This window comes from Aspergillus stella-maris, assembly GCF_047715825.1.
Source record: "Aspergillus stella-maris strain CBS 113639 unplaced genomic scaffold BDV14scaffold_66, whole genome shotgun sequence".
In the NCBI taxonomy this organism is placed as follows: domain Eukaryota; kingdom Fungi; phylum Ascomycota; class Eurotiomycetes; order Eurotiales; family Aspergillaceae; genus Aspergillus; species Aspergillus stella-maris.
The window spans coordinates 126628-153410 of NW_027396860.1; the positions used below are offsets into that span (position 1 = coordinate 126628).

Consider the following 26783-nt stretch of genomic DNA (forward strand, 5'->3'; position numbering starts at 1 on the left):
ACGCCCGCCAAAAAAAACATCGCAACCTTGACTGGGCAGTCAAACCCTCACGAGCTATCTAATCTGTATCTATATGGATCACGGTACTTCCAAACCAAACACCTGCATCTAAACTGAGCTTCAGGACTGTTTCGGAGCTGGTCACTCGGTGGTGTTGATCTCCGCAGCTCCTGTCGACTTTGAGCTCCTCAGCCATGGCTCAAGTCATTGAGCTAGCAGGGGAGTCTAACCCATTGACCCCCCAGAATGTCTTGAACTCAGTCATTCAAGCTGCTAGTTCTACTCAGCAGCAAGTCCAGACTGCAACCAAGCAACTCCAACATTGGGAGAAGCAAGAGAAATATTACACATTCCTTCAGGTACGCGTTCTGTTACAAATTCCTCAAGCACCTACTTTGTCCTTGATCTATTGTATACTGACCGCTATAGGATGTGTTTCTAGATCAATCCGTCCCCCTCGAAGCTCGATATCTCGCTATCATCCAGATGAAGAATGGAATCGATAAATATTGGCGCAAGACAGCCCCGAAGTATGCATTGATATCGTGCTAGGAGATACATGGAATGACCGGCTGATTAGTTGAGCAGCGCTATAAAGAAGGAAGAGAAGGAGAATATCAAGATCAGAGCTCTACAAGCTGGCATTGTCGAACCTGCACCCCTTCTGGCTCTTCACAATGCATTTGTACTTTCAAAGATCATGCGTCTTGAGTACCCTCAAGAATGGTTAGAAGCGATCTTGTGCTGACAGTATTTGGAACCATGCTAACAAGCTACCAGGCCTCAAGGTATTCCCACTATTATCGATCTTCTCCGTTCATCCACCCAACCAACCGCAAACCCACTGCAATTACCGCGAACCCTCATTATCCTTCTGCAAGTGATCAAGGAGCTATCTACAGCCCGGCTGCAGCGGACACGGCAGAGTCTCCAATCCATCGTGCCAGAAATACTTCACGTTCTTGGGAGCATATACGTGGACAAAGTGAACGCATGGGCATCTTCATTAGAGCATGGCAATCTTGGGGCTTCAGGGCTCGCAGAGTCTATGGAGCAGAGTCTGATTGCTTTGAAGGTTCTCCGCCGCCTTCTTGTCGCTGGGTTCGAGCATCCCAATCGAGCGAAGGATGCCCAGGAGTTCTGGTCTTTGACGCATTCCCAGTTCAGCAGGCTGTTTGCACTCACTAGCAGTTCGTCTCTACCCGAAGTGGTGCAGAAATTTGTTGAAAAGCACCTATTACAGTTGTCAAAACTCCACGTTGAGATGGCAAAAGATCACGCCGCGTCATTCGCGTTGCTTCCGGACAGTATACCACTAGTCCAGTCATACTGGACGCTTGTAGTCAAGCTGGGTGAAAACTACAGTCAATTAGGTGCGGATGGCGAGTCGGACAAGACCTTCATGGAGAAGGCTGGTCTTCGAGCCCTTCTTCTCATCAGGGCTTGCTCCAAGATGGCGTTCTACCCAGCCCAGACATTCAAGTACCAAACTGCCCAAGACAAGGAGGAGAAAAAGCAAGCCGTTGAGCTTGTCAAGTCGCAGCTATTCACGGAAGACTTCGTAGTCCATGCCATGGAGTTGCTTGTCACCCAGTTTTTCCGCTTCAGGCAGAACGACTTCCAGGAGTGGGAGGCAGACCCCGAGGAATGGGAGCGAAAAGAAGAGGATATCGCTGAAGCCTGGGAGTTTTCTATACGTTCGTGCTCGGAGAAGATCTTCCTTGACCTTGTTATCCACTTCAAGGATCTACTGGTTCCTCGCTTATTGACGGTTTTCAACTCTTTCGCATGTAAGTGTTCTCATCATGACCCCTTTAATTTCGTTACATTTGCTAATCAGCTGTTCGGGAAAAGCACCCGATAACCGTGATGTCCTGCTGAAGGATTCTCTCTATTCTGCCATTGGTCTGGCCGCGGCCTGCCTAGAGAAGCATCTGGATTTTAGCAATTTCCTGCAGACCACTCTCGTTCCGGAGATCCAGATTCAAGAACAAGGATACAATGTGCTCAGAAGGAGAATCGCTATCCTTCTCGGTCAGTGGGTGCCAGTGAAGTCAAGCGAGCTGAACAAGGACTTTATCTATCAGATATACCAGCATCTGCTCAACAACCAAGATCCACTGAATGATCTAGTTGTCCGAATCACCGCTGGTAGACAACTCAAGCCTGTGCTCGATATTTTCGAGTTCACACCGGAAGGCTTCAAACCTTACGCACCGACCATATTCCAAAACCTGATGGCTCTAGTACAAGAAGTTGAAAGCTCTGAGACCAGAATGGGTTTGCTAGACACCGTCCGATTAGCCGTCACCAAGATGGAAGACAATGTCAGTACCCCTTTTCTCTACAGTCTCCAACGCTGTGCCCCTGCTAACTCTCTATCAGATCGGACCTCTGTCGGACCAGATACTCTCCTTACTTCCCCCCTTGTGGGAAAGTTCCGGTGAAGAACATTTGTTGAAGCAAGCTATCCTTACTCTTCTTGGGGCATTGATATACTCGCTTAAACAAGAATCAACAAGATACCACCCAATCATCCTGCCGCTGATCCAGAATTCTCTTGATCCTAACTCGGTATGTTCCCGCTGAACCTTCTCATAGCCTTCAGATACTAACGACGTCAAGGACACCATGATTTATCTACTCGAGGAAGCTCTGGAGCTTTGGAGCGCTATTATACTCCAAACACCTTCCCCTGCTTCCCCCGAGATCCTCTCCCTTATACCCTCCCTGTTCCCGATCTTCGAAACAGCTGTCGACGGCGTCGGGTTGGCCCTGCAAATCGCAGAATCATACATCATTCTCGCTCCTCAGGAAATCCTCAACGACCGCATCCGCCTCCCGCTCTTTACCTCTTTTGAGAGCCTTTTACAGCCTTCCCTCCGTCAGCGCGGAGGCTATGTCCCCCGTCTCGTAGAGCTTGCCATCCGCGCCGCCGATACCGTAGACGGCGGCAGCGAAAACACTTACCGAGTACTGATCAGCTCTCTACTCGACTCTTCTCTCCTCACCTCCCTCCTTGAAGGTCTCCACTCCGCCCACGAGGCCAGCCAAACAACCGGCCCCAACAAGAAACAAACAAACATCTACGGCTCCATCGAAACAGACTACTTTTCCGTCCTGGCCCGCCTCGCCCTCTCACACCCGACCCTCTTCGTGCCCGGCATAACAGCCGCCTTCTCACCCGACCGCTCCGCCACCGACAACCCACAAGCCCAAGAAAAAGTCCTCACCTGGCTTCTGACAGAATGGTTCTTCCACTACGACAACATCGGCACGGCGATGCAGAAGAAACTCCATGCTCTTGCGCTTACACAACTCCTTACCCTCAACGGCCCTAACACGCGACCGCCAACTTACATCCTCAATCACCTACAATCATACCTCAATGTCTGGACCGATATCATCACCGAGTTGGCAGAGGGTACGACGGAGGGAGACCCCAGCGATCCACGCGGCGGCGACTACCTCGTTTTCTGGAATAATGCCGGCACAGGAGCATATGACGAGACGGAGCCGCCGGAGAACACGCGCAAGCGCGAATGGGAGGCCTCTGACGTCGTTCACAAGACGAATATTCGGAACTTTGTAAGGGAGCGGTTGCATTCGTTGATTGTGGGGTGTGGTGGAGAGCAGAGGTTCCAGGAGGATTGGCTGGTTAATGTCGATCGTGAGGTTCTTGCGGCGTTTGGTGCGCTGAGGTTGCTTTGACTAGGTCGGTGATTCTCTTTCAAAGCTTGCATTGTCCTGGACTGCATGATATACTGCGGCGAGGACCCAGTTGCATTTTCTAAGACTGGTCTCGCCCCGAAGCTGTGTGTTCCCGGGCCGGCATTTAACATTCATATAGCTTAAATACCCCTATAGACGAAACGGTGCGAATTATGAATATTTTATTACTTTTTATCAGCCAAACTTCATCACAACAGATGGATTGACAGAAATAACGAAGCAGACACCAAAGCAATAAGGGAAACAATTGCCGCAGAAGCTTGGCTACTACTGAGTAAATCATTTCACTGGGCCGTACCACATTGATTCGGGAATTCCCTGTCGGCCAAGGGTTGAGGGAAGACACCGTTCACAAGCAAATCTTGCATATCCCAGCCGGGAGCTCCTTCAGTCTTCCAGGTCCAGAACACCCAACCGTTTTTGAGTTCAAAGGCATCCAGCTGTGCCTCAATGAACCGACGTGTTTTCACGACTTCATCTGGACCTAGATCGACCACGCTGCCCTGGGTCCTACTTCCACAAGGACCAACTGCGGTACTCGAAGCCAGCGTGCCCTCATAACGGACCCCAATTCCCTTGCCGTTGAGATACTTCGTGCAGTCTGTCAGGGCACCAGTCCATTCTCCCACAATAACTGGTTTATCCACAGCGGCGAGATGCTGAGTTCCAAGCTGACAAGCGGCCGTAACATGCTGGTTGATGCTCCATGCACCTTGTCCACTCTCAAAAACCTCGTAGTGATGATGGTCCATGACAACATTTTGACCAGTCATGAACCCGTTCCAATTCTTGGTTTCCACAAAGCCGTCACTCAAAAGTAAGGCCGCATTGGGGTTAATTGCCTGCACTCTCATTAGGGTGTCGTAGTAATAGCCCTTAAGCTGGTCCTGGTTTATTCCGCCGGGGACATGAGGTTCGTTGAGAGCTTCGATCATAGTGACAACGTCGCCGTGACGCAAGTAACGTTCAGCCAGGGCCTCGAAAGCATTGAGAGTTTGCTCAACAGTGTTCCCTTGTTGCCATCCGATAGGCCCTCTGCGCCCACTATTATCGAAACCGTTCTGCGATCCCGGCGCTAAGTCAATGGTTAGTCATAATGTTATGATGTTTTTGACTCTTCAGCTTTACCCCCGTGCAAATCAACAATGACCTTGAGACCATGGGCTCTTGCCCAGGAGACAGCTTGGTCTAGATACTGGAGCTGACCCTGAACATAGGGTTCGTTGTCAAGGGGTGCAACCGCCCAGTAACCGATCGGGATTCTGACATGGCTCAGACCTGCCTGGGCAATGAGAGAGAAATCCTGCTCCGTGATGAAAGTACTCCAATGCTCGGAGAGTCTGGCGGAGGCTTCATCCGCGCCCAGGATTTTCGTCAGGGTGTATTCATCCACAGCTCCACCTCCAGCTTCATCGAATAAAGAAGGTGTGATCCAAGGCTCGAGAACAAGCCAACCGCCGAGATTGACACCGCGAACAAGGGTATAGGCGGCTGCACGGGACTGTAAACGACTGGATAGGGTGAGTAAAGAATCATCACACGGAAAATACAACTGACAGTCCTGCGGCTGAAGCACCACATTCCCAGAGCGAGAGGAGAATAACCGTCTGGAAGATTCGAGAAAGCATGCTGGAACTAGACGTGCTCTCAAAATCAAGAGCTTTGATGATATTGTGCAGGGAAACTCCTTGGACTAACGAAATGGAGAGTAAAGCCTGCGGTAGAAAGAGATGCAGTCAAACAACCGTATAAGGCCCGGTAGATGGATGCTATGAGGCCGTTTCCGGGGAGATCAGAGTGTCACGAATCTCGTCAAGGTAGAAAATGTTCTCACTGGGAGCAGCAAGGAAGGAGGCAAGCTACCTAGTCAGTGAGAAGCTGGCATCGTCAGGCAAGAACTTGAGGAGGAACGTGTTTCCAGTGGCAGCTGCCCAAGATTGAAGTTTGAACCGGCCAAAATCCTTGCGGACGCGGGCAGCTGGCGGTGACGATTCCAGACCATTGCACAACCGGGGAAATGACAGCCGCTTGAGGGAAAGGTTATTCATTCCGGGCGTCAAAGAGTTCCGGAAAGGACCAGGGTTGCATTTCCGGAAGGTTGAAAGGTTGAGGTCAAACTTGTCGCCAAATCCGGCATGATCACCACGTGATGCTGCTTCCCCATCCAACCACGGCGTGTTACTCTCTTCCAAGTCCAAGTGCAGAACTTCCATGGCAAGGTACGTATGAAAAAGAACCTTGTTCGAGGATTGGCGCTACTGCTGACTCTTCCTGTGATCGCTAGAGCCAGATCTGACCACGAGATCGACCAACGCGGCGGGTCGACGAGGATCGGCAGACACGCATGTCATCTTTGTTTCAACTACTACGAACTCCCTTAGGTAGCGGGCCCATCGATATTGGAAGCACGCGGAAACGTGTCTAACGAGTCAACGACCACTGATGCTGTGAGGCTCTATAACCCTAAGCGCCACCGAACTATGCATATATTGCTTCGGCTTCCGCAGACGTCAGTGGCATAAAAGAACCTTCAACACCACTACACGGGCATCCCAACGAAGTCGTGGGGTTGAGATTGCATAAGGGGACATCGATGTTAAGAAGAGAATTATCTTTCATTCTCATTAATCTTGGTAAGAGAATCCCATTATGGAAGGAGTCTTTGGCATGTCTTCTGAAGCTTACCGAGGTGGAATGGCAGATACGGAGTAGAGTATATCGAATATATTAACAATATATGGAGGACAGCCATAGCGATATCAAGTGAAAAACGGGATCGCAACCGTTGTCCTGTTAGTGGAGCATTCACCAGATTCTTGTTCAAGATCCGAGGTACTTTCGTGCTATACAACACCAAGAAATGCGCGCCAGACAAACGACTGCCACTTGCCATGTGAAAATCATTCGATTCCTGCATCACGCTTTACTAGGTCGCCGATGAGCCTTTAAGAAGAGTTGCACGGTCGAGTCAGCCCGCCGATTATGTCCGATCGACTAGCGAACATCGCCAAGTATCCCAACATGATTCCAAGGCAGAGTCCGCTTAATCTGTGCTCAATTGAAAACCACAATTCAAACTAATTAGATCTATTTTTACGCTATTCACCGCTGAATCTGTGCCACTCGTTGATAACTCTAATTAAAAAGAATTCAGGTCATGGTTACGACTACGAGGCGCAGGAGAAATCCGGACCTCCAGCGAAGCATCATGCCATACTTATCGAGCCCCATACGGTCCCTATCGGTAACCACCGCTAGTGACTCGCGAGCCAATTCTCCGATCCATCACGCGATGAACCGCCTCAAAAAATGAGTCAACGAAGATCGGGAAGATAGGTACGGTCACTTAGCTGGAGATGTTTTTTTTCCGCTGGACGGCATTGCCGGCATCATGGCTGTTGGTGTTCCTTCCGAGCCAGGATTCCAGGGCTGTGCGATCCTGCACGGTGAAACAGCCCACTCCGATTACCTTAGGGCCCTTTTCCTCGGCAGGCCCCGAACAGGCTTCTGGAAAAAAAAAAATTGACGACATCACAAGATTCTAGCCGATAACAACATGGCAATTAGCGCTTATGCAGCATGGCAGAGACCCAGGATAGCACGTGTCACCTCATCTATTCGATATGAACTACATTCCGATCTCCATAATCAGACCACTGCCGCGTCAAATCTGGAGACAAATTTCTCAATCCTTGCCCTAGCTATGCGTTTCGATAGGCTGGGCTTCGCCAATCCAACCTGAAACAGTCACCTTTTTGCATGCGGCTGCCTTCATTTGTTGACGTGATGTTTGCCGTTTAGAATTTTCCCTTCCAATTCGGAACTGAGGTTATTGGCATCGCCTGCAGAGGGGATTTCTAATCCCTCAACCCGAGGAAAAGACGCCATGCGTCGGGCTCTGTTCCGGCAGAGTCTTGCATAGCTGATGTAGTAATCCGTAACCTGCCCTCATATAAGACCGTATGACCCCCCAATATCCCAGGGTCATGTCATTAGTCTTCTGATCTATTTTCCTCTTATATTGCTTGTGACATACCCCGCCAAAGAACAGTCCGAGCTTTCTATATTTTATTTTACTCGCTATACATAATAACTTACCTCACATACAATAATAAACCAACACTATGAATCCCACGAGTCCGACTCCGGCGCCGAAGATGGAAAGCCAAGTTTCTCAAGAAGCAAGAAACGTCAACAAAATGGTCTACTTCAAGCTTGACGGCCGCCCCGTCAAGAAGATCAGCCGCAAGGCTCTATACACCAGACTCGAAGCCAGAATTAACTATCTCAAGGACTTCCTTGACTTCAACTCAAGTACGTCCAGCCAGGCTGCAAGCAATCCCCACCGCATCAGCCAAACCAATTTATTCCAATCCAGTCCAAGGAGTTAGCTAACCATCCCCTCCCTTCTCGCTCCTCAACAGGCGACATGGAAGCCCTCGCCTCCGGCGCAAAATACATCAAGACGCTTATCCCCGCCGTCGTGAACCTCGTCTACCGCAAGCTGCTCGAGTACGATATCACCGCGCGCTCCTTCCACACTAAGGATACTGCCTCTGAGGCACCGATCGAGGACTTCTACGGCGAGGATAGCCCGCCTATTATGCGACGGAAGATGTTCCTGCGTTGGTACCTGACGAAGATCATTTCGGACCCGATGCAGATGGATTTCTGGCGGTATTTGAATAAGGTTGGGTATGTTGCACTATCCACTTTTCTAAAGCCTGGCTTGCTGGGTGGACGGATACTAATGAGGTCTTCCTATAGAATCATGCACACGGCTCAAGAACGGTTACACCCGCTGAACATCGAATATATCCACATGGGCGTGTGTCTCGGTTACATCCAGGACCTATTCACCGAGGCGCTCCTGTCCCATCCTACGCTCTCGATCCAGCGCAAAACAGCCATGATCCGAGCAATCAGCAAGATCATCTGGATCCAGAACGACCTGATTGCGCGCTGGCGGATGCGCGACGGAGAAGAGTTCGCCGACGAAATGTCTGAGTATCTCGCTGACGATAAGGAGGGGTACCTGGGTGACAAGAAGATTCTTGGAGAGGGGAGCAGTGCCTCGTCGCGGTCCAGCGAGGATGATGTTGCTAGTGTGAGGAGTGGGCATGCGCCGTCTATTGCGCCGTCTGGGGCCTCTGCTTGTCCGTTTGCGGACTTTGGAGGGAATACGCAGACGAAGATCTGGGCTGGGAAATAGAGGTCTAAACGGTATCTAGACGGGTATAAAGGGAGCATTGCAGGTGTTGCCGAGGGATAAACAAGAGAATTAATGATTGTCGTTCTTGTTCTCCAGCGATGCACGGATGGTGTTGAAATACGGGCTGGGTTTCTGTTTCAGATTGGTCTCCGCCACTGTCGTCTTTCGAGCGTTGTTGTATATTAGCTAATGACATGAGTTTAATGTAGCCTTTCTTGTGGGAGTTTGACGTGCAGATGTTGTGTCACTGCTTCTGTCTCGAGGTAGAACGGCGCCCTAAAGGTTGGCGTGTAGAACACAACCTTGTGAGCTGATACAGCACGACCGTTGGTCTTAGGGAAGCTGCAGGGTAATTTGACGGACACTTGTTTTCCCGGAACAATTGAATCCATCAATACTTGTACGCACCTTGGCGGCATGAGACATGCACCATAGTGTTCGAGAATCGAGACATGAGATAGAACCAGGGAAGCCCATTGGTCGACGCTGCATCAGTCCGCCTCCACACTGGGGCCGCTGTCGGCTTCTCCAGCGTGTCAGAGCTGCAGGAGGAAGGTTAGACTCACGGTTACGCTTTGCGGCTCTAACTTGCATGGCCATTTTGCTGAGGGTCATCCATCCTATTGTGATGGCAGACACACAAGGATTCGGCATGAAGTTCGCTTCCACATATGCCGAATTTTCGGCTTTACGGGTTTAAAGTGACCATGAGGGGAAGCCCAAGAGAACGGGCCAACCCCACTGGGACCGTTATTTGACAGCTTAGCCCTCTTGAGGCAGGATGAAGAGCGATCCTGAGCTAACAACCACCAAGTTGGCAAGAGTCGGCTCGGTATCCCCACGCAAGAGCCGTGTTAGCGGCTGATTAATTGACTCTTGGGATGAGATAGTTGAGAAGAGCAATGGTCGTCCTCCAATGAGATTGTGCTTCAGCCATCTTCATACAAAGCAACTGCCGGCCCCACGTCCCCAAAAACCCTCCCCGAAATTCTTTCCCCTCACCGTTGTTTCCAATTCGCAGAAAGCTTCCCGCTTAAAAGGAGCTGGCTCCTTCTTTTCTTCATCTGTGGCCGCGTGCTCAGACTTCAGACTTCACAGTTATTCTCCCCCAGCCGGATCGCAATTGAGATCCCGACGAAATATGGCTTCAGACAGTGCCAACGGTGGCAAATCGGTGCTTCCGCTCATCATTAACAACGAGTCGATTGCCACGGACAACGTGTTCGATATCCATAACCCTGCGACGGGTGAGGTTCTATACCAATGCACTGGCGCAACCGTTGGAGATGCGAAGCGCGCCGCCGCGGCTGCAAAGGCCGCTTTCCCCGGCTGGAGCAAGACGCACCCCTACGAGCGCCGAGCGATAATGACAAAGGCCGCAGACATCATGGACGCACGAAAAGAGGAATTCATCAAGATCCAGCAGGAAGAGACGGGGGCCGACAGGATGTTCGTGGACATTACATTCACCAATGGCGTGAAGTTCGTGAGGGACTTTGCAGCGATGATTCCGACCATCGAGGGCGTAGCACCCATGGTCGGCGATGATCAGCAGAGCGCCTTAGTGATCAAGCAGCCATATGGCGTTGTTCTGGGAATTGCTCCTTGGTAAGCTTTTTGCTCCAGATAGAGTGCACCGCTAATCCACGCTTGTCTCTAGGAACGCTCCTTTTATTCTCGGGCTTCGCGCAGTTGCTCTTCCCCTGGCCGCCGGCAATACAACGATCCTCAAAGGCTCTGAGCTATCTCCAAAGTGTTTCTGGATTATTGGTGATGCATTCCGGGAAGCTGGTCTTCCTGCGGGTTGTTTGAATGTCCTTTACCACAAGCCGGCAGATGCACCCGCAGTCACCACTGCGCTTATTGCCCACCCAGCTGTGCGCAAGATCAACTTCACTGGTAGTACCAATGTTGGCGCAATCATTGCTTCTACCGCTGGGAAGTACATCAAGCCAGTCTTGCTTGAATTGGGTGGCAAGGCCTCAGCAGTCGTTTTGGATGATGCGAACTTGGAGAAGGCTGCCCTGCAATGTACGCTGGGTGCATTTGTTCACGTGAGTCACATATCGCCTAGTATTGGGAAATAAGCACTAACCCCTGATGACTAGTCCGGCCAAGTGTGCATGTCAACAGAGCGCATAGTCGTGCAGCGCGCTATTGCAGAGAAATTCCAGGCAGTATTGGTCGAAACGGCTGAGAAGATCTTTGGCAAGAATGCGCCAGCGCCAATTCTCGTGGCTGCCGCTGCAGTACAAAAGAACAAAGGTCTAGTTGACGATGCCGTCAGAAAGGGTGCCAACGTTGTGTTTGGTGATTCCAAGGCCAGTGAATCAAACACGCACAGCATGCGCCCTCTTATCGTCGGAAACATCACTAAGGAAATGGACCTGTACGCTACAGAGTCCTTCGGACCGACAGTGTCTCTCATGGTTGTTGACACTGAGGAGGAAGCCATTGAGCTGGCCAACGACACTGAATATGGCCTCACATCGGCAGTTTTCACAAGCAATCTGTTCCGCGGACTCAGGGTTGCCAAGCAAATTGAATCTGGGTATGTTCCTTTCCGTACATCTCAATGCCTCGTGCAGATTGCTAACCGAGATTATACAGAGCTGTCCATATCAACTCGATGACAATCCACGATGAGCCCACCTTGCCTCATGGCGGCTGGAAGAGCAGCGGACTCGGCCGATTTGGCGGCACCAAGGGCTATGACGAGTGGGTGCAAACTAAAACAATCACCTGGGTGGAGTAAGGTAAAGGGAGTGACTGGTTCACTCGGTGGGAAGTGCATCGAATCCACGATATTCGCACGATGTGACGATATAGATACATTTCTAATAATACGAAACAACTCATTAGCAAGAACTGTCTAGTTTTCTCAGTTACATTCGATCCCAGAATAGTCTATGATGTGTTCGTGAGGAGCGGATCGGAGCTGACAATTATCAGGCGAAATCCGATAATTTGAACGTGGTACACTGATCTCTCAACGGTCTGGCCACCCCTATGGGCATGACCTGGAACCGGATTGAAGTTTCCTATCATCGCTCCTTTAGAGGAAACCGATGTTCTTGTTCTTCGTCTGGGGTTGCCCAAACTTGGTGGCGTATACCCGCAGTGGCAAAGGCGACCCGGACTCTCAGCCTGGAATCGGTGCAATATGGAGGCTAGGGACCAGACGATGCGCTCGATCGGGTTACTATGTACGCCGCAGAGTCAGGACTCAGGAACTGCGAGAGCCAACAGCAAAAGTCGGGTTTCTTGATAACTGACAGTCACGTCTGCCTGATGACCATGTAATTGGAGCCATGGTCCACTTGGTCTTCCTCGACATCCACAGGGCTAGCCTAGACTATTGCCCGTGGATCCCAAATCTCAAATCTCAAAATATCCCTGTAAATTGCAATAACAGTTACTCAAGACAAGGCAGGTTGACCGAAACCGGAGGCAGTTCCGTCGGCCAAACTTAGACTGCATAGCGTTAGTCGCAGCTGCTAGCTCGCGAGAGTTGAGAACTTGAGATCTCGTTGCGATCAGTCGGTCTGAATAAACTTTGCGAAACACTCTAAAGGCGAAAGGCCCATAGGGACGATCTAGGGGTACGGCAAAGCCGGCAATTGAAAGGGGAGAGCCGAGACAGAAAGCTGATCTCGGGATGTGGGCTCTTAAGATGAAGCCGTGTTACAGTTAGAGACAAGAAAGCTTGAGAGTTGAATTTGATTGTTGATTGTTGAGGCAGGAGCCCGTGACTGAGCAGGTGACCGTGCGATCTCAGGAGGGGCGAAAAAGCAATCACCGTAGTCCTTTCAATCTCAATAATGTTGCAACTTGCAGAATCCCTAGGACATTTTGTCTTACAGGTCATCGCCACGTTGTCCATGTTTTCTTGGTATGGGTTGTCAGCCTCAGGGACCAGTTTTGGCCACAAATCACAATTGGTAAACCTTTCGAAGCGCCGTGGATGGCTAGGTGCATGATTAGGTGCAGTAGGCTGGGTGATGCGGCGCAGGGAGACACATTTCGTCCAACCAGCGAGAGATGCCCAGACCGACGGTACCTGGTACCTGAATGATGCGACCTCACTCCCTTCCAAGCGAGGGGTCGCAGCGTCGCACAGTTGAGTCCTTCCATCCTTCGCAACGTTTTTACCATATGGCAAATCGAGGCTGACTCCAGGCCCTGTCGCTGTTAGACATGCCCTCGCCTCCTGGCCCCTTTGACTGAACCTTGAACCCAACTGTCAACAATATTGGCTTTAATGCTAATAATACAGTCCAATCCCGTCATGATACCAAGTCACCACCACCGGGAGACTTCCGCCGTCTTAAATGCAGGCCAATCATCTTGTCGGGTGCCTTAGCCTAATTTCCATCTCGCTGAGACAATTTCCCAGTCTGGGACTAAGATCCGAACAGTGCGCCACCGGCCCAGTCAGCGTTCAGGAACAGGAGATGAGACTCCAAAGGATCGCTTGCAAATCTCTCTACGGCAGAACGTGGGATGACTTCATTTCGGTATGATCTTCTCGCGGATCATTCTTCATACTTCCGAACTGGCTTGTCTGGCGAAAAGGGATCGTAGAATAATGGCTTCTGAAGTTCTGAACTGCGAACTCCAAGATCAATGATGCGAATCGAAGCCCGTCATCTAGACTTCTGATTATTGACAAGGTACCATGGAACCGCCGACCTCAACCACGCTTACCACAAATACGAGGACCTGGATGAATAAATCAGCCAATGACATCTGCCAGCGGCCAAAGTTTTCCAGGTTCAAAATGTCTCCATATTTCGCGAATCATGCACCGACTCCCGAGAATCCCCCGGTTGGTGTTCTTGTCCCTGAACAGACTATGCTGAACCCTGGCCAGCGACCATATAATCATGGCAACATCACTCGAAACCCACGGTTCTACGCACTGTATAAAAATAACTCTCGCACTTACGCCATAGACCTCGAGCCCGTATCCGGATTTCAGTCAACAAAACAAGACATTGTCTCTGGCAATTTCTTGCGAGCGCAAGCTCCAACCGATGTAATTTGCTGGCGGAACTAGACTGAATCTCCACCAATCCCCGATCCAAGGGTTCATCTCGCGCTCTCAGCCTAAGATGCCCAGCAGACTAAATTGGTCTCCCCAGTGGACTGGTCCAGTGAAATATCCAGCAAGTCAACGTCGCATCTGACCTTCACTTGCCCCTCCCTTCTTGACTCTTGAGCTTCTTGCTCTCGGACTCCCTATCACATTCCAGGCCACCAACAACAGTTTTAGGGCGACAATGCAGGGGTCACAGAAGCGCCTGAAGTGGTCCTCCGCCGTAGTTACATCAGGTTGTTCCTGTTCAATCAATCAGACAACGCGTTGTGCTCGTGTAATTTCTCGGACGCCCCACTACAAACATGAGCCGCAGTCCTGAGGCCAACGAGCAAAAAATACAGTAACACTAGCAGTCTAGCACGGTGCTCCGTAGGGGAGCTACACTAGAGAGCTAGACTACATCGCGCCTGACTCCGTGAATTTAATGTCCTGCGCCCCCTCGTCCACTTCGCCTCTTCTTCTCTTTCCTTTCCTCGCTCTCACTTTCCACTTTCCAACTCTCTCTCTCTCTCTATCCAACTCGCGGCTTCACGCCCACAGTCACTCTTTAAAGAACCCAAAGCCCTCCAGTCCTTCTTTTTGAAAGACCAGTCGCTCTCTATCCACCTCACGACCATACCTCATATCTTAACGATCAACAAGAACACATAAACAATCACGATGCGTTTCTTCACCACCGGTCTCGTCTCTGCCCTTGTGGCTGCTGTCTCTGCCTACACCACCCCCGACTACTCTGTCGCCCCCAGTGGTAACGCCATCCTGACCCCCGGTCTCAACGACCTGGTCACCGCTGGCGAGAAGTACACCATCACCTGGGACCCCACCACCTCTGGCGACGTCTCTCTGGTTCTCCTCCGTGGCCCCAGCACCAACGTCATCCCCATGTACGCCATTGCTGAGAACATTGGCAACTCCGGCTCCTTCGACTGGACCCCCAGCACCGACCTGGAGCCCGACACCACCCACTACGGTCTCCTCCTCGTTGTCGAGTCCGGCCCTAACAAGGGTGCCTACCAGTGGTCTACCCAGTTCGGTGTCAAGAACACCCAGTACGGCCAGGACGACAAGACCACCACCGAGACCACCGAGACTGCCGCCCCTACTGAGACCGCCCCTACCTCTTCCACCGTCACTGAGATCAAGACTATCACCACCACCACCTGCCCTGAGGCCGAGAAGCCCACTGCCTCTGTCCCCGTCATCCCCACTGGCAGCCCTGCTCCCTCTGCTCCCGTCGTCCCCAGCGTCATCCCCACCTTCACCCAGAGCCCCTCTGCTCCCGCCTGGACCCCTACCTTCACCCCCGCTCCTCCTCAGTTCACTGGTGCTGCTGGCCGTAACGCCCTAAGCCTCGGTGCTGTCGCTGCCGGTGTCGCTGCCGTTCTCGCTTTCTAAGCGCTGTCAGAGTGATTAAGGGATAGTCAAGTCAATGATGTGATGTTCTGTGACGTGTATTTGTGCGCGCACTCAATACCTCTTCTCTTTTTTTCTCTTACTTTTTGACCCTTTTTATTCTATTCGTGTATCTGTTTTGAATCGATATCGGATCTTTTACCAATCTTTATTATACTTCTCTGATATCAAAACGGTCCATCGTAAGATTCGACGGTGCAGTCCAGCAAAAAGGGCCCCAAATAATGTATACTACCTAGTGTCGATCGCCAGTGGCCATTTCCCTAGTCGGTTTAGTGCGGCTATGGTATCGAGGCCAACGGATTGCGACCCCTGTTAGACTATTATCCCAGCCATTCCAGAATATGCAAGCTTCTATCATTCTCAACTTCTATGCAGACTATATACATCATTCAAAATTCTTAGATCACCACGCGGCATTCAGCCCAGCCAAGAATGTATCAAGCATTAAGATAAAGAATCCACCCCCGCCTCCCCAAACGCAAACCTCTTCCAATTATCCGCCAGCTGCTGCACCCCTTGATTCAGCTCCCACCCCCGGATTTCACAAATCTGCCTCGTGACTTCTTCCAGTTTATCGTCCATTTCATTGCCCGCAATGTGCAGGTCGCTTTCGACGAGCACTCTGTCGTCGGGCAATGCCTTGATTACTTCGACGGATCGATCAGAGTGGTGGCTGAAGTTGATGACGCTCGAGAAGGAAAAGTAGAGTGTTGATGGGTTTGACGGGTGAATGAATTGGCTTAGAGCTTCGGGCGGGCCGGAGTAGGAGTGCATGCATATTCGGGGTGGGAAGGGGAAGGGTTTTTTCTCTTCGTTTCCTGATGCGTTTGCGCCATTTGTATCTTCTGCATTACTCCCTGTATGCGCCTCAGCGTGGCTTCCCCGACGCTTCCGTTCTCGTCTCGAAGCAACTTTCTTTTCGTGGCCTTTCCAAATACTCTTGAAGACTTCAACTACACCTCCATGGCCTTGCACGCTATGAACAGAGACAGGACGTTGCATTTCCCCTGCAAGCCGTAACTGCGCCTCAAGGACAGCCTTCTGGTGCTCGGGTCGGACTTGGTGAGGGGAGAGTTTGCGACCCTCGCGCGAGCCGGGCGTCATTGCACCGTTGCGGCTTTCCTTTTCTTCTGGAGTCCATGGTTGAGGGAGGCGGAAGGCGCGGTCCAGTCCGACTTCGCCGACAAGAGCGTGGGGGAATGCCTCGAGCCTTGAACGTGTTTCTGATAGCAGCTGGGAGAGCGGCTTAGGTGGTGGGAGCGTGGCGACGAAGTCGTCGTCTGGTGGCGGTTTGAGGACTCTGCTATAATGAGCTTTTTTGACATCATCTGCAGAGAGATTGTCCGCTTCTTGCCCAATGCTCTCTGGTTTCGCATTGGCCGCTGTATCGTCTATGAGTTGGTGTGAGAACCATGGGTGCCAGCCGAAGCATGGCAATATGCGGTCTGCGTCTCCCTTCTTTGAGTTCGGGTCATCAGCGAGTTTCTTCGCGCTCTGAAAGACCAGATCTTGATCATCGGCTCGTGTTGACATGACAGTCAGTGTTGTCGCCTTCATGCGGGGGATATCATCCATGGATGCCATGGTGTCTGTTGGGTGGCAATGGGCGTCAAAGACGCCAATGCCCCAGGGGAAGCCGTTATCATCTGGTTTATCGTTGCTCATGGTGGTTATGGAAATAGAAACCAAGCTAAGTTTTGCACAGCTGGAGGAAAGTCAATAACAGCAACAGACGCAGGACTGATGTAATGAGGCTTCTGTGAATGCCTGAGGCAGCTAACGATCACATGCTTATTTCTCCGCATCGCAACGGTCGAGCTCGTTCAACATAAAACATCCGACAACGCCACGAGCTTATTCTTTTCTTTTTTTTTTTTTGTGCAAATGATTTCGCATCTTCTGCTTCCAGCTATGATGCGCTGGGTCTGCGATTATTATGCCTCTTATCCAGAGTCTCTCTGTGCAACCATCACCACGTAAACCAAGACAATCCGGCTCCATGTCCACCGCAACTACGCTGCTTACCCTCCCATTCCTCTTCCTCATCTCTATCCCCCTCATCGTAACTGCCTCCATCACTATATTACTCTCATCCGTGACTCTATTCGTGCAAGTGGCCGCCATCGGAGTGGAACTATGCTGCGCCATTCTATCAAATCTATTCACCATCCCACCCTCACCCAACTGGTCCCTCCTAAGCTTCAGTGTCTCGAACCCCAGTACGCCGAATAGACGGCAGTCATCAGACTACGGCTTCTTACACTCACCACTCCACTCCAGAGCCCAGAGCCGGCGCCAAAGCCAAAGCCAGAGCCGGGGCAACAGCCGTCCGAATCTCGGCCAGCGCAGGAGCAGCCCGAACGCCCTCTTAGATAGCCCAACAGATAACCATAACAACAATCATTATCACAATGAAGACATCGAGCTATACGATCTCGACGATAACTACAACTTCAATCTCAAGCGCGAGAGAGCAAACTCCATCCACTCAGGCTTCCTCGACCTCATCAGCGGTGACGAAGACCGCGACTTTGAAGGGCTAGGCGGCTGGCGCTGCCCTGCGTCCTACGCGAAATCACCCGGCTATAAATCTGGCCGCACGACGCCTTCTTCATCCGGTGGCGTCAGTGATGAAGCCGATGATATTGCCTGGTGCTCTATGAATACTCGCCTGGAATTACCAGGGCAGCCGCTTCTGCTTAGACATAGCAGTAGCAATCATAATCTACTTCAGAGGAGAAATAGCCGGGGTAGCTTCCAAGCAGGGCAAGGAGCACTAGCAGAGCCTATCCAAGCCAACACCAAAAGAGCACGGCATCACCGTCGTTCTGCATCGACAGGGACATCGCTACTTTCTGGCTCAGGAGCAAGTCTCACGCCCAGTACATCCCCAGAGAACCGCAACCAAGGCCCCTCCAATACCCGACACAGCCCGCGCAACGGGCACCAAAACCAACCTCAGACAGCCATCCAGGCCCGCGGGGACGCTCTCCGCTCAAAGTCTCATGGCTCTCTGTCTGAATGGGGGCAGCATGCAATGGCTGCCTCCGGCTACGGCTACGGCCCTACCTCAATGGCGAGTTCGATGAGTAGTACTGCAGGAAGTTACTTTCCGTTACAACCGCTGACTTTGAGTTCTGAGGGTCGAAGTGGGAGGGTGCAGCGGTGGCCTATGTCGGGGAACCGTTGAAATGACGAAATTTCTTTCTACTTCTCTTCCTTTCTCTTCTTTGCTAGTATTTCCTTATTATATGCTTTTATTGACGGTTGGTTGGTGTCCTCGGGTTGGTCTGACTTTATTTACAAGGTATATAACGACTTGATGACCTTTCTTCTCGGAGCCTGTTTACAAAGATTGTTGACAAGATGACGAAAAAGTTGCCTCTTGCTTCTTTTGATGCTTGCTTGATGATATGAACCTGATGTATTTGCAAATCTATCGGATCGTACTGTACGTCTAATATCTGTGTTTGTGTTCAGCCAGCAGCGAGGAAAAAACCAGCCACACAGATACATAAAATGCCATCTCGCTGATCTATACACCGAACCCCTCGAACCCTTACCCAGTATGTGTAAAACAATCGCTCCAAAAAAAAAAGTGAAAAGAGTGAAGAATGTAGGTAGCTAATATAGCATGCGATATGAGGAGAGGAGAGGAAAGGAAAGGAAAGGAAAGAAGAGTGATTACGCTGAATCCCGCTTCGATCTCTCCCTCTCCTTCTTCGCGATCTCGTCCATCTCCTTCAGCACAGAGTCATTGAACTGCTCCCATCCGTCGAGGTAAACGTGGTGTCCTGAGTTCCTGATCATGACGACCTTAGCGGAACCATTCTCTGCTTCGCGTTCCTCTGGCGTAGCGGTTTCAAGAACGCGGCGCTTCTCGGCATCCAGTTTAGCGGCTGCTTGCTGGCCACCCTTGTAGTCCATCCAATCGTGGTCACCGTACATAAAGACGACGGGGAGACCGGTTTCGCGGCGGGGCTTGTTTTCTTGATTCGTGGCGGCGCTGGTAGCGGTAGTTTCAGCTGTAGCTGTCGAGGCGGGGATCATTTGGCGGCCGACGTCCTGGATACGGCGGATGAGGGGGCTGCGGGCGAAGGCGCCGGGTGCGAGGATGTAAGCGAGGGCGTACTCGCCACTTCCGCGCATGCTGAAGATGGAGTAGGAGTAGTCGTGAAGGGCCTTGGCTTCGTCGGCGGGGAGATGCGAGAAGCGCCGAGATGTCCAACCTGACACAAGACGAGGGCCGAGGGGTCCTGCCCAGCGAACCAAACTGAATGGGGAGATGTTGGCCTCCCAAAGGTAGGCGAACCACTTGGGAATTGTGCGGCGGGGAGGGCGGTCACCAGAGGCGTCTGCGGGCGGGCCTTTGAGAAGAATGTTGTTGTCGCCCTTAGGTGCATCGCCGGGTGGCACTGCGGCGGCTTGGGCTGCAATGGCGGGCTGCTCTTGCTTTTCGGGTAGGTCCGCTGTCATGGCGTATGGGTCTTCCGGGATACCCACCGGGGAGGCCAGGATGAGCTTGTTGAGGCGCCCTGGGTATTTGAGAGCGTAATTCACGGCAATGTAGCCTCCTAAGCTGTGTCCTAGAAGTGTGAAACGCTCGATGTTGCGCTTCACGCGCCATTCTTCTAGAGCATCAACGAACCAATCCTCAGCTTCTCTGATGGCCTCTTCGCGCTCCTTGGCTTTGATGCGGAACGGTGTTCGGGTGCTGCGACCCATGCCGAGGAGGTCCAGTGCGTGGAGCTGCCATCCTTTTAAACGGCTCAAAGGCTCGAAGTTTTTGTAGAAGAAACCCAAACCGGCTCCATACCCGTGGAGCATAACCAAGTGCTGGTCTGCCTCTTCACCAACTCGCTCCACAGAGAACTCATTGAGGGCCCGATTCTTGCCGCTCAGCTGCACCATACTGGACAGCCACCGTCGAGGCCCGTACGGGTCATCGGAAGAGTTAGCTGCGACCTCGCTTTGCTGACTCTGATCCGCAGATTGTAGACTTCCAGGTTCGCCGCTTGAGCCATTGGCCGTTTTTCCGGTCTGTAAGTGAGTCGGCGGTTGATGTTGGAGGTAGGGAAGATACGAGAGGACTTTGTGTTCAGCCGCGGCGGCCGGTGCAGAAGACCACTATAGAATGTTAGTGACAATGTGACATTTGCCACTTCCCCGGGATCGCCATACCCACTGACTGAACCCCTCCCTATAACCTAGCGGAAACCACGCCATTGGAGTTGGAGTTGCGGCTGCCCCGCGAGCGGCGTGAGGAACGTTGTTGGCCGCGGCACCTTGCTGGCTGCGATCTTGAAGCTCGCTACGGGACGAGCTTAGAGATTCCGATGCCATCGACGACGTCAAGCGGCGGGAAACAGTGAGATTGAGCGGGACGAAGGCCCTGGGTCGGGGAGGGCGGAAGAAAAGCGGAAGTCGTGTTGTTGGCACCTTGTCGCGCAAAAGATAGAGTAACAGAAGAGAGATTCTCTCCGTCTGCTACTCTCGTTCATAAGAATAAGAACAGCGTAAGTCTATGGTAATAGGTAGGCAACAAAGGAGGCGAATGACGGAGAAAAGTAATCGAGTGCGCCAAACACCGGTTATCCCCGACCCAATGGAATGTCGCGACGTCAGGCGAAAAAAGAGCGAACTTCGGAGCTGCTGCGGCGATAAAGATTGAGTAGAGCTGATTTAGGGGTTCAAGTAAATATGGCGTGAAGCAGAAGGCCGGGGTGGCTTGAGTTGTAGAGAAAGTTGGAAAGGGAAGAGGTGGAGAAGTCAAAGTGGTTGTTGGTTGTTGCCCGCCAAACGATCTTGTCCTCGTCCCAACACCCTTACGTAGTCGACCGAACTCTCTTCATCTTCACTTCACCAAACACCTGCACCTGCACCAGCTCTCTTCTTCATGCGATGAGATAGCGCACGGCTGTACGGCGGCCATGCTCGTTCTCTTGACCTCTTCCATCTGGTTTTCCTCTTCATAGTCACCTGTCGCAAAGCTGTCTCCCGCCCGCTTAACCTGCCCATAACCAACATCGCATTTTCCAATCTCCATCACGATGGCGACACAGAGTCTTGACCAGCTTGTCAAGGGCTCACCAGCCCCGAGTAATCGCTTACGGTCTCATTCGGCTCCTTCTCCAGATCCATTGACGCCCAGTCAAGGAGCCTACCCCTCAACACCACCCGATGCATCATCGCCGGCATCCACTTCCGACCCTCTCTCTACCCTACCTTCCTCCCCACCTCAGATTTATCTCAACCTCCTCATAATGGAAAGCTCGTTCCGAGCGCAGTACTTGCAGCTTCGGGAACGTCGGCGACAAAACACGTTCTTTTTGCTTCTGCTTGGAGCATGGATTACATACTTTGGATACGCGCTATTCCTGCGTCCGCGAGAAGACGGACGCGGAGTTGGAGGTTCGGTATACTGGGTCGTCGAGATGTGGGAACGGGTTGCCCTTCTAGGAGGTGTGGTGACAGCACTCCTGGTATGGGGCACTGGCCAGTGGGAACGTGGAATCCGTTGGCCCCGGCGCTGGCTTGCGATCACGAACCGCGGTCTCAGGACCATGAACACCAAGCTTGTGGTAATCCGGGGTCATTGGTGGCAGGAGTTGCTTTCCTACCTCTGGTTTCTGTTTCCATTTTCCGTTCCGTTCTCGCCCTCTGCAGTAGGGGATTTTCACTATGTCGACCGGCCCTTGTCCGAAAAACGCGGGGGCCGCTCGTCTCAGCAGTATTACTACAACATTGATCCGGAAACTGGACTTGTAGAAGAAGACCTCAGTCCAGGTGGCGACCATATCCGACTTCTCTTGCTACCAAAATTATTCTCCCCTGAGTTTCGCGGAAATTGGGACGACTACCGCACTGACTACTGGGACAAGGAAAATGAAAGACGAGCTCAAATTCGAGAGAAACTGCGCCACCGAGAGCGTCAAATAGCTCGACACGAAGGCGCATGGTTCTGGTGGATAGGCATTGGCAGGAAGGCATCGCGACGGCGCCGACTCGCTGCAGCAACTTTACACAGGGCTATCGAGGGTGAAAAGGGCCACCGGCACAATCACCATGCTCACCCGAGTATTTCCAAATTAGCCCACGATTCGAAATCGCCTCTTCGACGTTCTGCGCGCTCAGACTCGCACTCTCGTACACCCTCACGAAGCACCACGCCTATCGACACAGACGACCGGCCTCCGTTCAGGTCGTCCGCAACGGGTCGTCCGCGTCGTGGTAGCATCACGCCGTCCACTCCAGGCTCAGCTTCCGAATCAGCCCCACGCCGAAAACGTGCCGGGTCAAAGACACTCAACCGTGGCCTGTCACCGTTAACTCAAGCGCAGATCCGGGAGGGTGTACCAGTGCGCACGGCATCATTCTCATCAGATGACTCTGTCTCAACCATGGGACTGTCGCTTGACAGGGAGAAGAAAAGGGAAGATGGTTTAGAAGGCAGTCGACTCTGACTGTGTTGCCGGGGGCCTCTGATGATAATTTGGTCTTGTCTTTAGTTTCAATTTTAGTATATACCCAACTTAATTAATTTCGGCTGCTTCGTGGAGATCTTCTTCCTCATGTCACCTCTCACTCTTCTCATCTTCGTTTCTCTTCTATTTCCAGCAGGCGCCATGCCACCTACCTCGAACACTTCACAACAGATTAACCCAAGCCTTCTTGAACCGCAAGTCTGATAGTATGCCAGGAACAACATGATCTCCATTAATTGCACTCCAATAATGCCAGAGAATGAAATCATTATAGTGAGATTTATGACAATAAAATACGTTAAACGAACAAACAAGAATCCGGAACCGCACACTTCCAGACATTCCAAAATAGATACAGGGTATTCGTAAGCGATGTTTATAAAATGGCCATCTAAATCCTGTAGACCGTCTCGTCGTTTTCAAGGTACCTTCAAGCAAAAAGAAAACAAGTTAGCCAATGTCTCGAAAGATGGTATATCAAGAAGGGTGAGGAACTTACATCAATTCATTCCGCTCATTCATCGCCAGCAGCGCTTGGAGGGCCTCGCCTCTTTGGAACACAGCTGACTCACCCAACGCACGGTTATTGCGAATAGCGGTGTTCACGGCACCGATGAGGTCCTCGACGTCTGCTGTGTCGGTTGCGGAGAAGAGATTCTCGAGCATGGGACCCAGTGTCTTGCGGAAGATTGCCAGGCGGGCTGGATTAATAGGTTGCGATGATGCGGCTGTGCTGGGTGCAGCTGTTTCTTGGGAATCGTCTTGCGACTGGACGAGTTGCGAGGCTGGTCGGGAGGACGCAACGGACATGCGAGACTGTGATTGAGATTGGCTTGATGGTTGTGTGCGCTGACCGCGGGGGCTTGCGTCGTATAGGCCGTCGCCGTCGACGTCTTGGTCTGCGTCTGCGTCCATTTCGACATCTTCGTTGATTGTTGAGCGGGCTTCGGCTGCGCGGGCACGGAGGGTTCGGCGTGTTGAGCGGGGGGTTGCGGATGCTGTGTTTGTTTGGGTGCGGGTGTCGTCGCCATCGTCGTCTGAGTCGGAGTCGCTTGTTTCGGAGTCGGACTCGAATGTGGTGACCTTTCTTCTCTTGCGGCGGCCGTCTTCGACGATTTCCTTGAACATGGCGAAGCGGAGGATGGACTCTGCGATCTTGGCGTCTTTCTCTTCGACGCGGCTTGAGAGGCGTGACTTTGCGTGGGCGGTTGAGAGACGGATCAACGTCTCTAGGGTACGGGCTGTGATGGGTGATGTTCGGCGCAGGTTTGCTGAGAGATCGTCGTTTCTTAGGGCAGCGTAGGTTCCGACGATGTGGTCCGCGGCACCCTTTGTCAGGACGGGCTTAACTCTTGACTTGGCGTATTGGATGTACTTCTTGATGAACGGAATGCTCAAGATCTCAACGTCCTTCTTGCGTCCGCGGTTTGCGTTGGCAATGCCGACGTGGAGCATGGAGTTGAACTTCTCGAAGACCTCGGTGGGTTGGTTTGTATCCTCGGCATCATCAATTCCAACACCCAATGTCTGGTTAAGCTGCTCTCGTACAGGCGCGCCTTCTTCCGTGCCAGGCTGGCGGTAGCGGTGCATGCGCAGAACGTGCTCCGAGACCATTCTGTCTCTAGCGTCTTCGATATCGTCTGTGACAACAAACAACAAATCGAAACGGGACAGGAGGGAATCGGGCAGAGCGATGTTCTTATGGGGGTCTTTGTGAGGATCATATTGGCCGTAGATGGGGTTGGCAGCAGCCAAAACACTGCAGCGAGCGTTCAGACTGGTGTGAATTCCTGCCTTGGCAATGGTGACTGTTTGCTGCTCCATAACTTCGTGGATAGCCACGCGGTCGACATCGCTCATCTTGTCAAACTCATCAATACAAACCACTCCTCTGTCACCCAAAACCATGGCACCAGCCTCCAGTCGTCGCTCACCGGTCTCCTTGTCAGATGTGACGGCAGCAGTCAGACCGACACCCGAAGAACCTCGACCAGTCGTGGCGATAGCAAGCGGGGCGGTATTCAGAACGAAGCGGAGCATCTGAGACTTTGCCGTGGAAGGATCACCAACCATGAGAATGTTGATATCACCACGCAAATGCGTGCCGTTGTCGAGGTTCTTCTCCATACCACCTAGAAGCATGAGGAGAATGGCTTTCTTGATGTAATCGTGACCGTGAATACTGGGCGCAAGGGAGTTGGAAAGCAGTTCGAAGACGTGCTTCTTCTTGGAGATCTTGTTGATGTTGCGGATGTCCGTGTCGGTGATTGTCGCCTGCGCAATTCCTCCACCAGACTTTGAGGACAATTGAATGATGTTGTTCGCCATAACGAGTGTGCGGAAAGTGGAAGAGCCGGAGCTCGCATTTCGGTTTCCTAGAGAGCGGTATATTCCCACCAGCTGGATTCTGTCTCCGGGTTTTGCTCGGTCGACCAAATCGTCATCCACAATCACATCGACACTCCGAGGAAGTTGACCGGCGGGCGCACGTTCGGGCATTTCTTGGATCGAGATGGTTTGGTGGTCCATGTATGTAGAGTATCCGTATTCGGTAATAAGCTATATTACAAGGAATATTTTATTAGACAAGCACAAGTTATGCGGATAAAGCATACGTACCGGGTTCTTCTCGTCGTCCTCTTGGGGATAGATGTTCATATTCGTTGCGCCACTCGCTGTCATGGTCTGATCTCTGTATTTTCTGGCAACGAATCTGTCTTTGCGCTCGACATAATGCACACTCTGGATGATCTTCGGTCGGACCAAAGAACATTTTGTAACGATTCCTTCGAGGGAAACCATGCGGTTCAGGTGCGACGAACCGAGAGTTCGAGGATTACATGAGTTCTCTCCGAAGGCTCCAACATAGGCACAGTAGTAGTTCTAGACTTGGTTAAATGGGGTGCGTAGACTCATATAGCGAGACAGAAACTTACAACATCATCTGCAGACTCGCTCGACGGGCGGCTAGGAAGCGTCTTGATAACATCCTTGAGCGCCCGATCGAACGCTTGTGACCAGTCAAACGGGGATGTAAGAAGGCTATTATACTGTGAGCCAGATTTCTCGAGTAGTATAGGCATCGTGGCTTACCCATCGGCCATTTCGCGGTTATGCGCTCGGATTTCATCAATGCTGACCTGGACAGAAGAATACCGTTAGATTTCTGTGCAATTCCCGACCAAATAAGCCTTATCAGGGAGAGCGTACTATCAATCGACGAAGTTTCCGGTTTAGCATCAACACAATGTCTGCTCGGTAGCTATTCGAATAAGTCAGAATGTCGGTCTAAGCGTATAACAAGGGATTGTTGACAACGGACCTGCGCGCCCTGGCATCGCCTAGGGAAAATGCTGTCAGCGAAACAGAAAGATTTGTGTTGAAGACGAATGTTTCTTACTTGGATCCAGAAATTCAACGGCGGCTCTTACTCGATCTTGAGCGGCCTCATCACGGAGTTGCGCCCCGTCCATGGCGACAAGTTACTGCGCCTGTTCGAAGGTGTCAAATTGAGAAAGAGAGTGGTAACTAGAGAGGGCAATGTTTAGAAAACGATTCTAGTTTAAGAAGCTTTATGATTGGCGTAAATCGGGGAGGTGAAGCTTGAGGTGGTGTTGCGAGCAAAGAGGCATAGAAAGGGTGGGATGGAGATTCTTTACCAACGCGCTGTCCTGATCGGGTATAATTGAGACGCGTCTTCGTGCGGTTCGTGCGGTGCTGGCAACGCGTTACTCGGATGACTAAACGCCGTGCGCGCTCCTTCCGCACTGAGCACGTGCCAAGACAAGTGTAGAAGTATTCTACTCAATGATAATGTTAAGATTGTCTATAGATCATT

At 51.7% G+C, this 26783-nt stretch overlaps 12 protein-coding genes across 12 annotated transcripts; 7 read left to right on the forward strand and 5 right to left on the reverse strand.

Annotated features, from left to right (window-relative positions):
- Positions 1 to 2: 2 nt before the first annotated feature.
- On the forward strand, positions 3 to 3907 carry BDV14DRAFT_180749 (putative importin 11). Its single transcript, XM_073769957.1, has 7 exons — positions 3 to 359; positions 430 to 530; positions 589 to 726; positions 781 to 1790; positions 1855 to 2327; positions 2386 to 2574; positions 2626 to 3907. The coding sequence occupies exons 1-7, from the start codon at positions 195 to 197 to the stop codon at positions 3709 to 3711; spliced, it is 3162 nt and encodes a 1053-aa protein (XP_073624293.1). The 5' UTR covers positions 3 to 194; the 3' UTR covers positions 3712 to 3907.
- Positions 3864 to 5475, reverse strand: exg1 (glucan 1,3-beta-glucosidase). The gene is made up of 3 exons (XM_073766013.1): positions 5290 to 5475; positions 4861 to 5243; positions 3864 to 4807 (listed from the first exon to the last, which is right to left on the reverse strand). The coding sequence occupies exons 1-3, from the start codon at positions 5358 to 5360 to the stop codon at positions 4017 to 4019; spliced, it is 1245 nt and encodes a 414-aa protein (XP_073624294.1). The 5' UTR covers positions 5361 to 5475; the 3' UTR covers positions 3864 to 4016.
- Positions 5476 to 6077: 602 nt separating this feature from the next.
- BDV14DRAFT_127220 (uncharacterized protein) lies at positions 6078 to 6863 on the reverse strand. The gene is made up of 2 exons (XM_073766012.1): positions 6418 to 6863; positions 6078 to 6344 (listed from the first exon to the last, which is right to left on the reverse strand). The coding sequence occupies exons 1-2, from the start codon at positions 6647 to 6649 to the stop codon at positions 6211 to 6213; spliced, it is 366 nt and encodes a 121-aa protein (XP_073624295.1). The 5' UTR covers positions 6650 to 6863; the 3' UTR covers positions 6078 to 6210.
- A 1068-nt stretch (positions 6864 to 7931) lies between these two features.
- BDV14DRAFT_203899 (protoglobin family protein) lies at positions 7932 to 8944 on the forward strand (the record flags this gene model as incomplete). The annotated part of the gene is made up of 3 exons (XM_073774397.1): positions 7932 to 8046; positions 8157 to 8427; positions 8500 to 8944. 3 exons carry the CDS (start codon positions 7932 to 7934, stop codon positions 8942 to 8944), a joined length of 831 nt encoding a protein of 276 aa, XP_073624296.1.
- A 310-nt stretch (positions 8945 to 9254) lies between these two features.
- Positions 9255 to 9752, forward strand: BDV14DRAFT_127174 (uncharacterized protein). The gene has a single exon (XM_073766011.1). The coding sequence runs from the start codon at positions 9369 to 9371 to the stop codon at positions 9642 to 9644; it is 276 nt and encodes a 91-aa protein (XP_073624297.1). The 5' UTR covers positions 9255 to 9368; the 3' UTR covers positions 9645 to 9752.
- Positions 9753 to 10085: 333 nt separating this feature from the next.
- On the forward strand, positions 10086 to 11699 carry BDV14DRAFT_192360 (aldehyde dehydrogenase; the record flags this gene model as incomplete). Its single annotated transcript, XM_073771627.1, has 4 exons — positions 10086 to 10552; positions 10605 to 10998; positions 11053 to 11495; positions 11555 to 11699. 4 exons carry the CDS (start codon positions 10086 to 10088, stop codon positions 11697 to 11699), a joined length of 1449 nt encoding a protein of 482 aa, XP_073624298.1.
- Positions 11700 to 14354: 2655 nt separating this feature from the next.
- BDV14DRAFT_127335 (GPI anchored serine-threonine rich protein) lies at positions 14355 to 15672 on the forward strand. The gene has a single exon (XM_073766017.1). The coding sequence runs from the start codon at positions 14706 to 14708 to the stop codon at positions 15438 to 15440; it is 735 nt and encodes a 244-aa protein (XP_073624299.1). The 5' UTR covers positions 14355 to 14705; the 3' UTR covers positions 15441 to 15672.
- BDV14DRAFT_127343 (TatD family hydrolase) lies at positions 15601 to 17261 on the reverse strand. Its single transcript, XM_073766018.1, has one exon. It carries the CDS (start codon positions 17124 to 17126, stop codon positions 15906 to 15908), a length of 1221 nt encoding a protein of 406 aa, XP_073624300.1. The 5' UTR covers positions 17127 to 17261; the 3' UTR covers positions 15601 to 15905.
- A 61-nt stretch (positions 17262 to 17322) lies between these two features.
- On the forward strand, positions 17323 to 18845 carry BDV14DRAFT_180787 (uncharacterized protein). The gene has a single exon (XM_073769958.1). The coding sequence runs from the start codon at positions 17398 to 17400 to the stop codon at positions 18649 to 18651; it is 1254 nt and encodes a 417-aa protein (XP_073624301.1). The 5' UTR covers positions 17323 to 17397; the 3' UTR covers positions 18652 to 18845.
- A 216-nt stretch (positions 18846 to 19061) lies between these two features.
- BDV14DRAFT_127331 (putative alpha/beta hydrolase) lies at positions 19062 to 21166 on the reverse strand. The gene is made up of 2 exons (XM_073766016.1): positions 20643 to 21166; positions 19062 to 20588 (listed from the first exon to the last, which is right to left on the reverse strand). Exons 1-2 carry the CDS (start codon positions 20802 to 20804, stop codon positions 19146 to 19148), a joined length of 1605 nt encoding a protein of 534 aa, XP_073624302.1. The 5' UTR covers positions 20805 to 21166; the 3' UTR covers positions 19062 to 19145.
- Position 21167: 1 nt separating this feature from the next.
- Positions 21168 to 23130, forward strand: BDV14DRAFT_127330 (Spo7-like protein). The gene has a single exon (XM_073766015.1). It carries the CDS (start codon positions 21512 to 21514, stop codon positions 22922 to 22924), a length of 1413 nt encoding a protein of 470 aa, XP_073624303.1. The 5' UTR covers positions 21168 to 21511; the 3' UTR covers positions 22925 to 23130.
- BDV14DRAFT_127329 (MCM DNA helicase complex subunit MCM3) lies at positions 23131 to 26559 on the reverse strand. The gene is made up of 8 exons (XM_073766014.1): positions 26346 to 26559; positions 26268 to 26286; positions 26156 to 26207; positions 26039 to 26085; positions 25882 to 25987; positions 25565 to 25828; positions 23445 to 25504; positions 23131 to 23373 (listed from the first exon to the last, which is right to left on the reverse strand). Exons 1-8 carry the CDS (start codon positions 26416 to 26418, stop codon positions 23337 to 23339), a joined length of 2658 nt encoding a protein of 885 aa, XP_073624304.1. The 5' UTR covers positions 26419 to 26559; the 3' UTR covers positions 23131 to 23336.
- Positions 26560 to 26783: the final 224 nt, after the last annotated feature.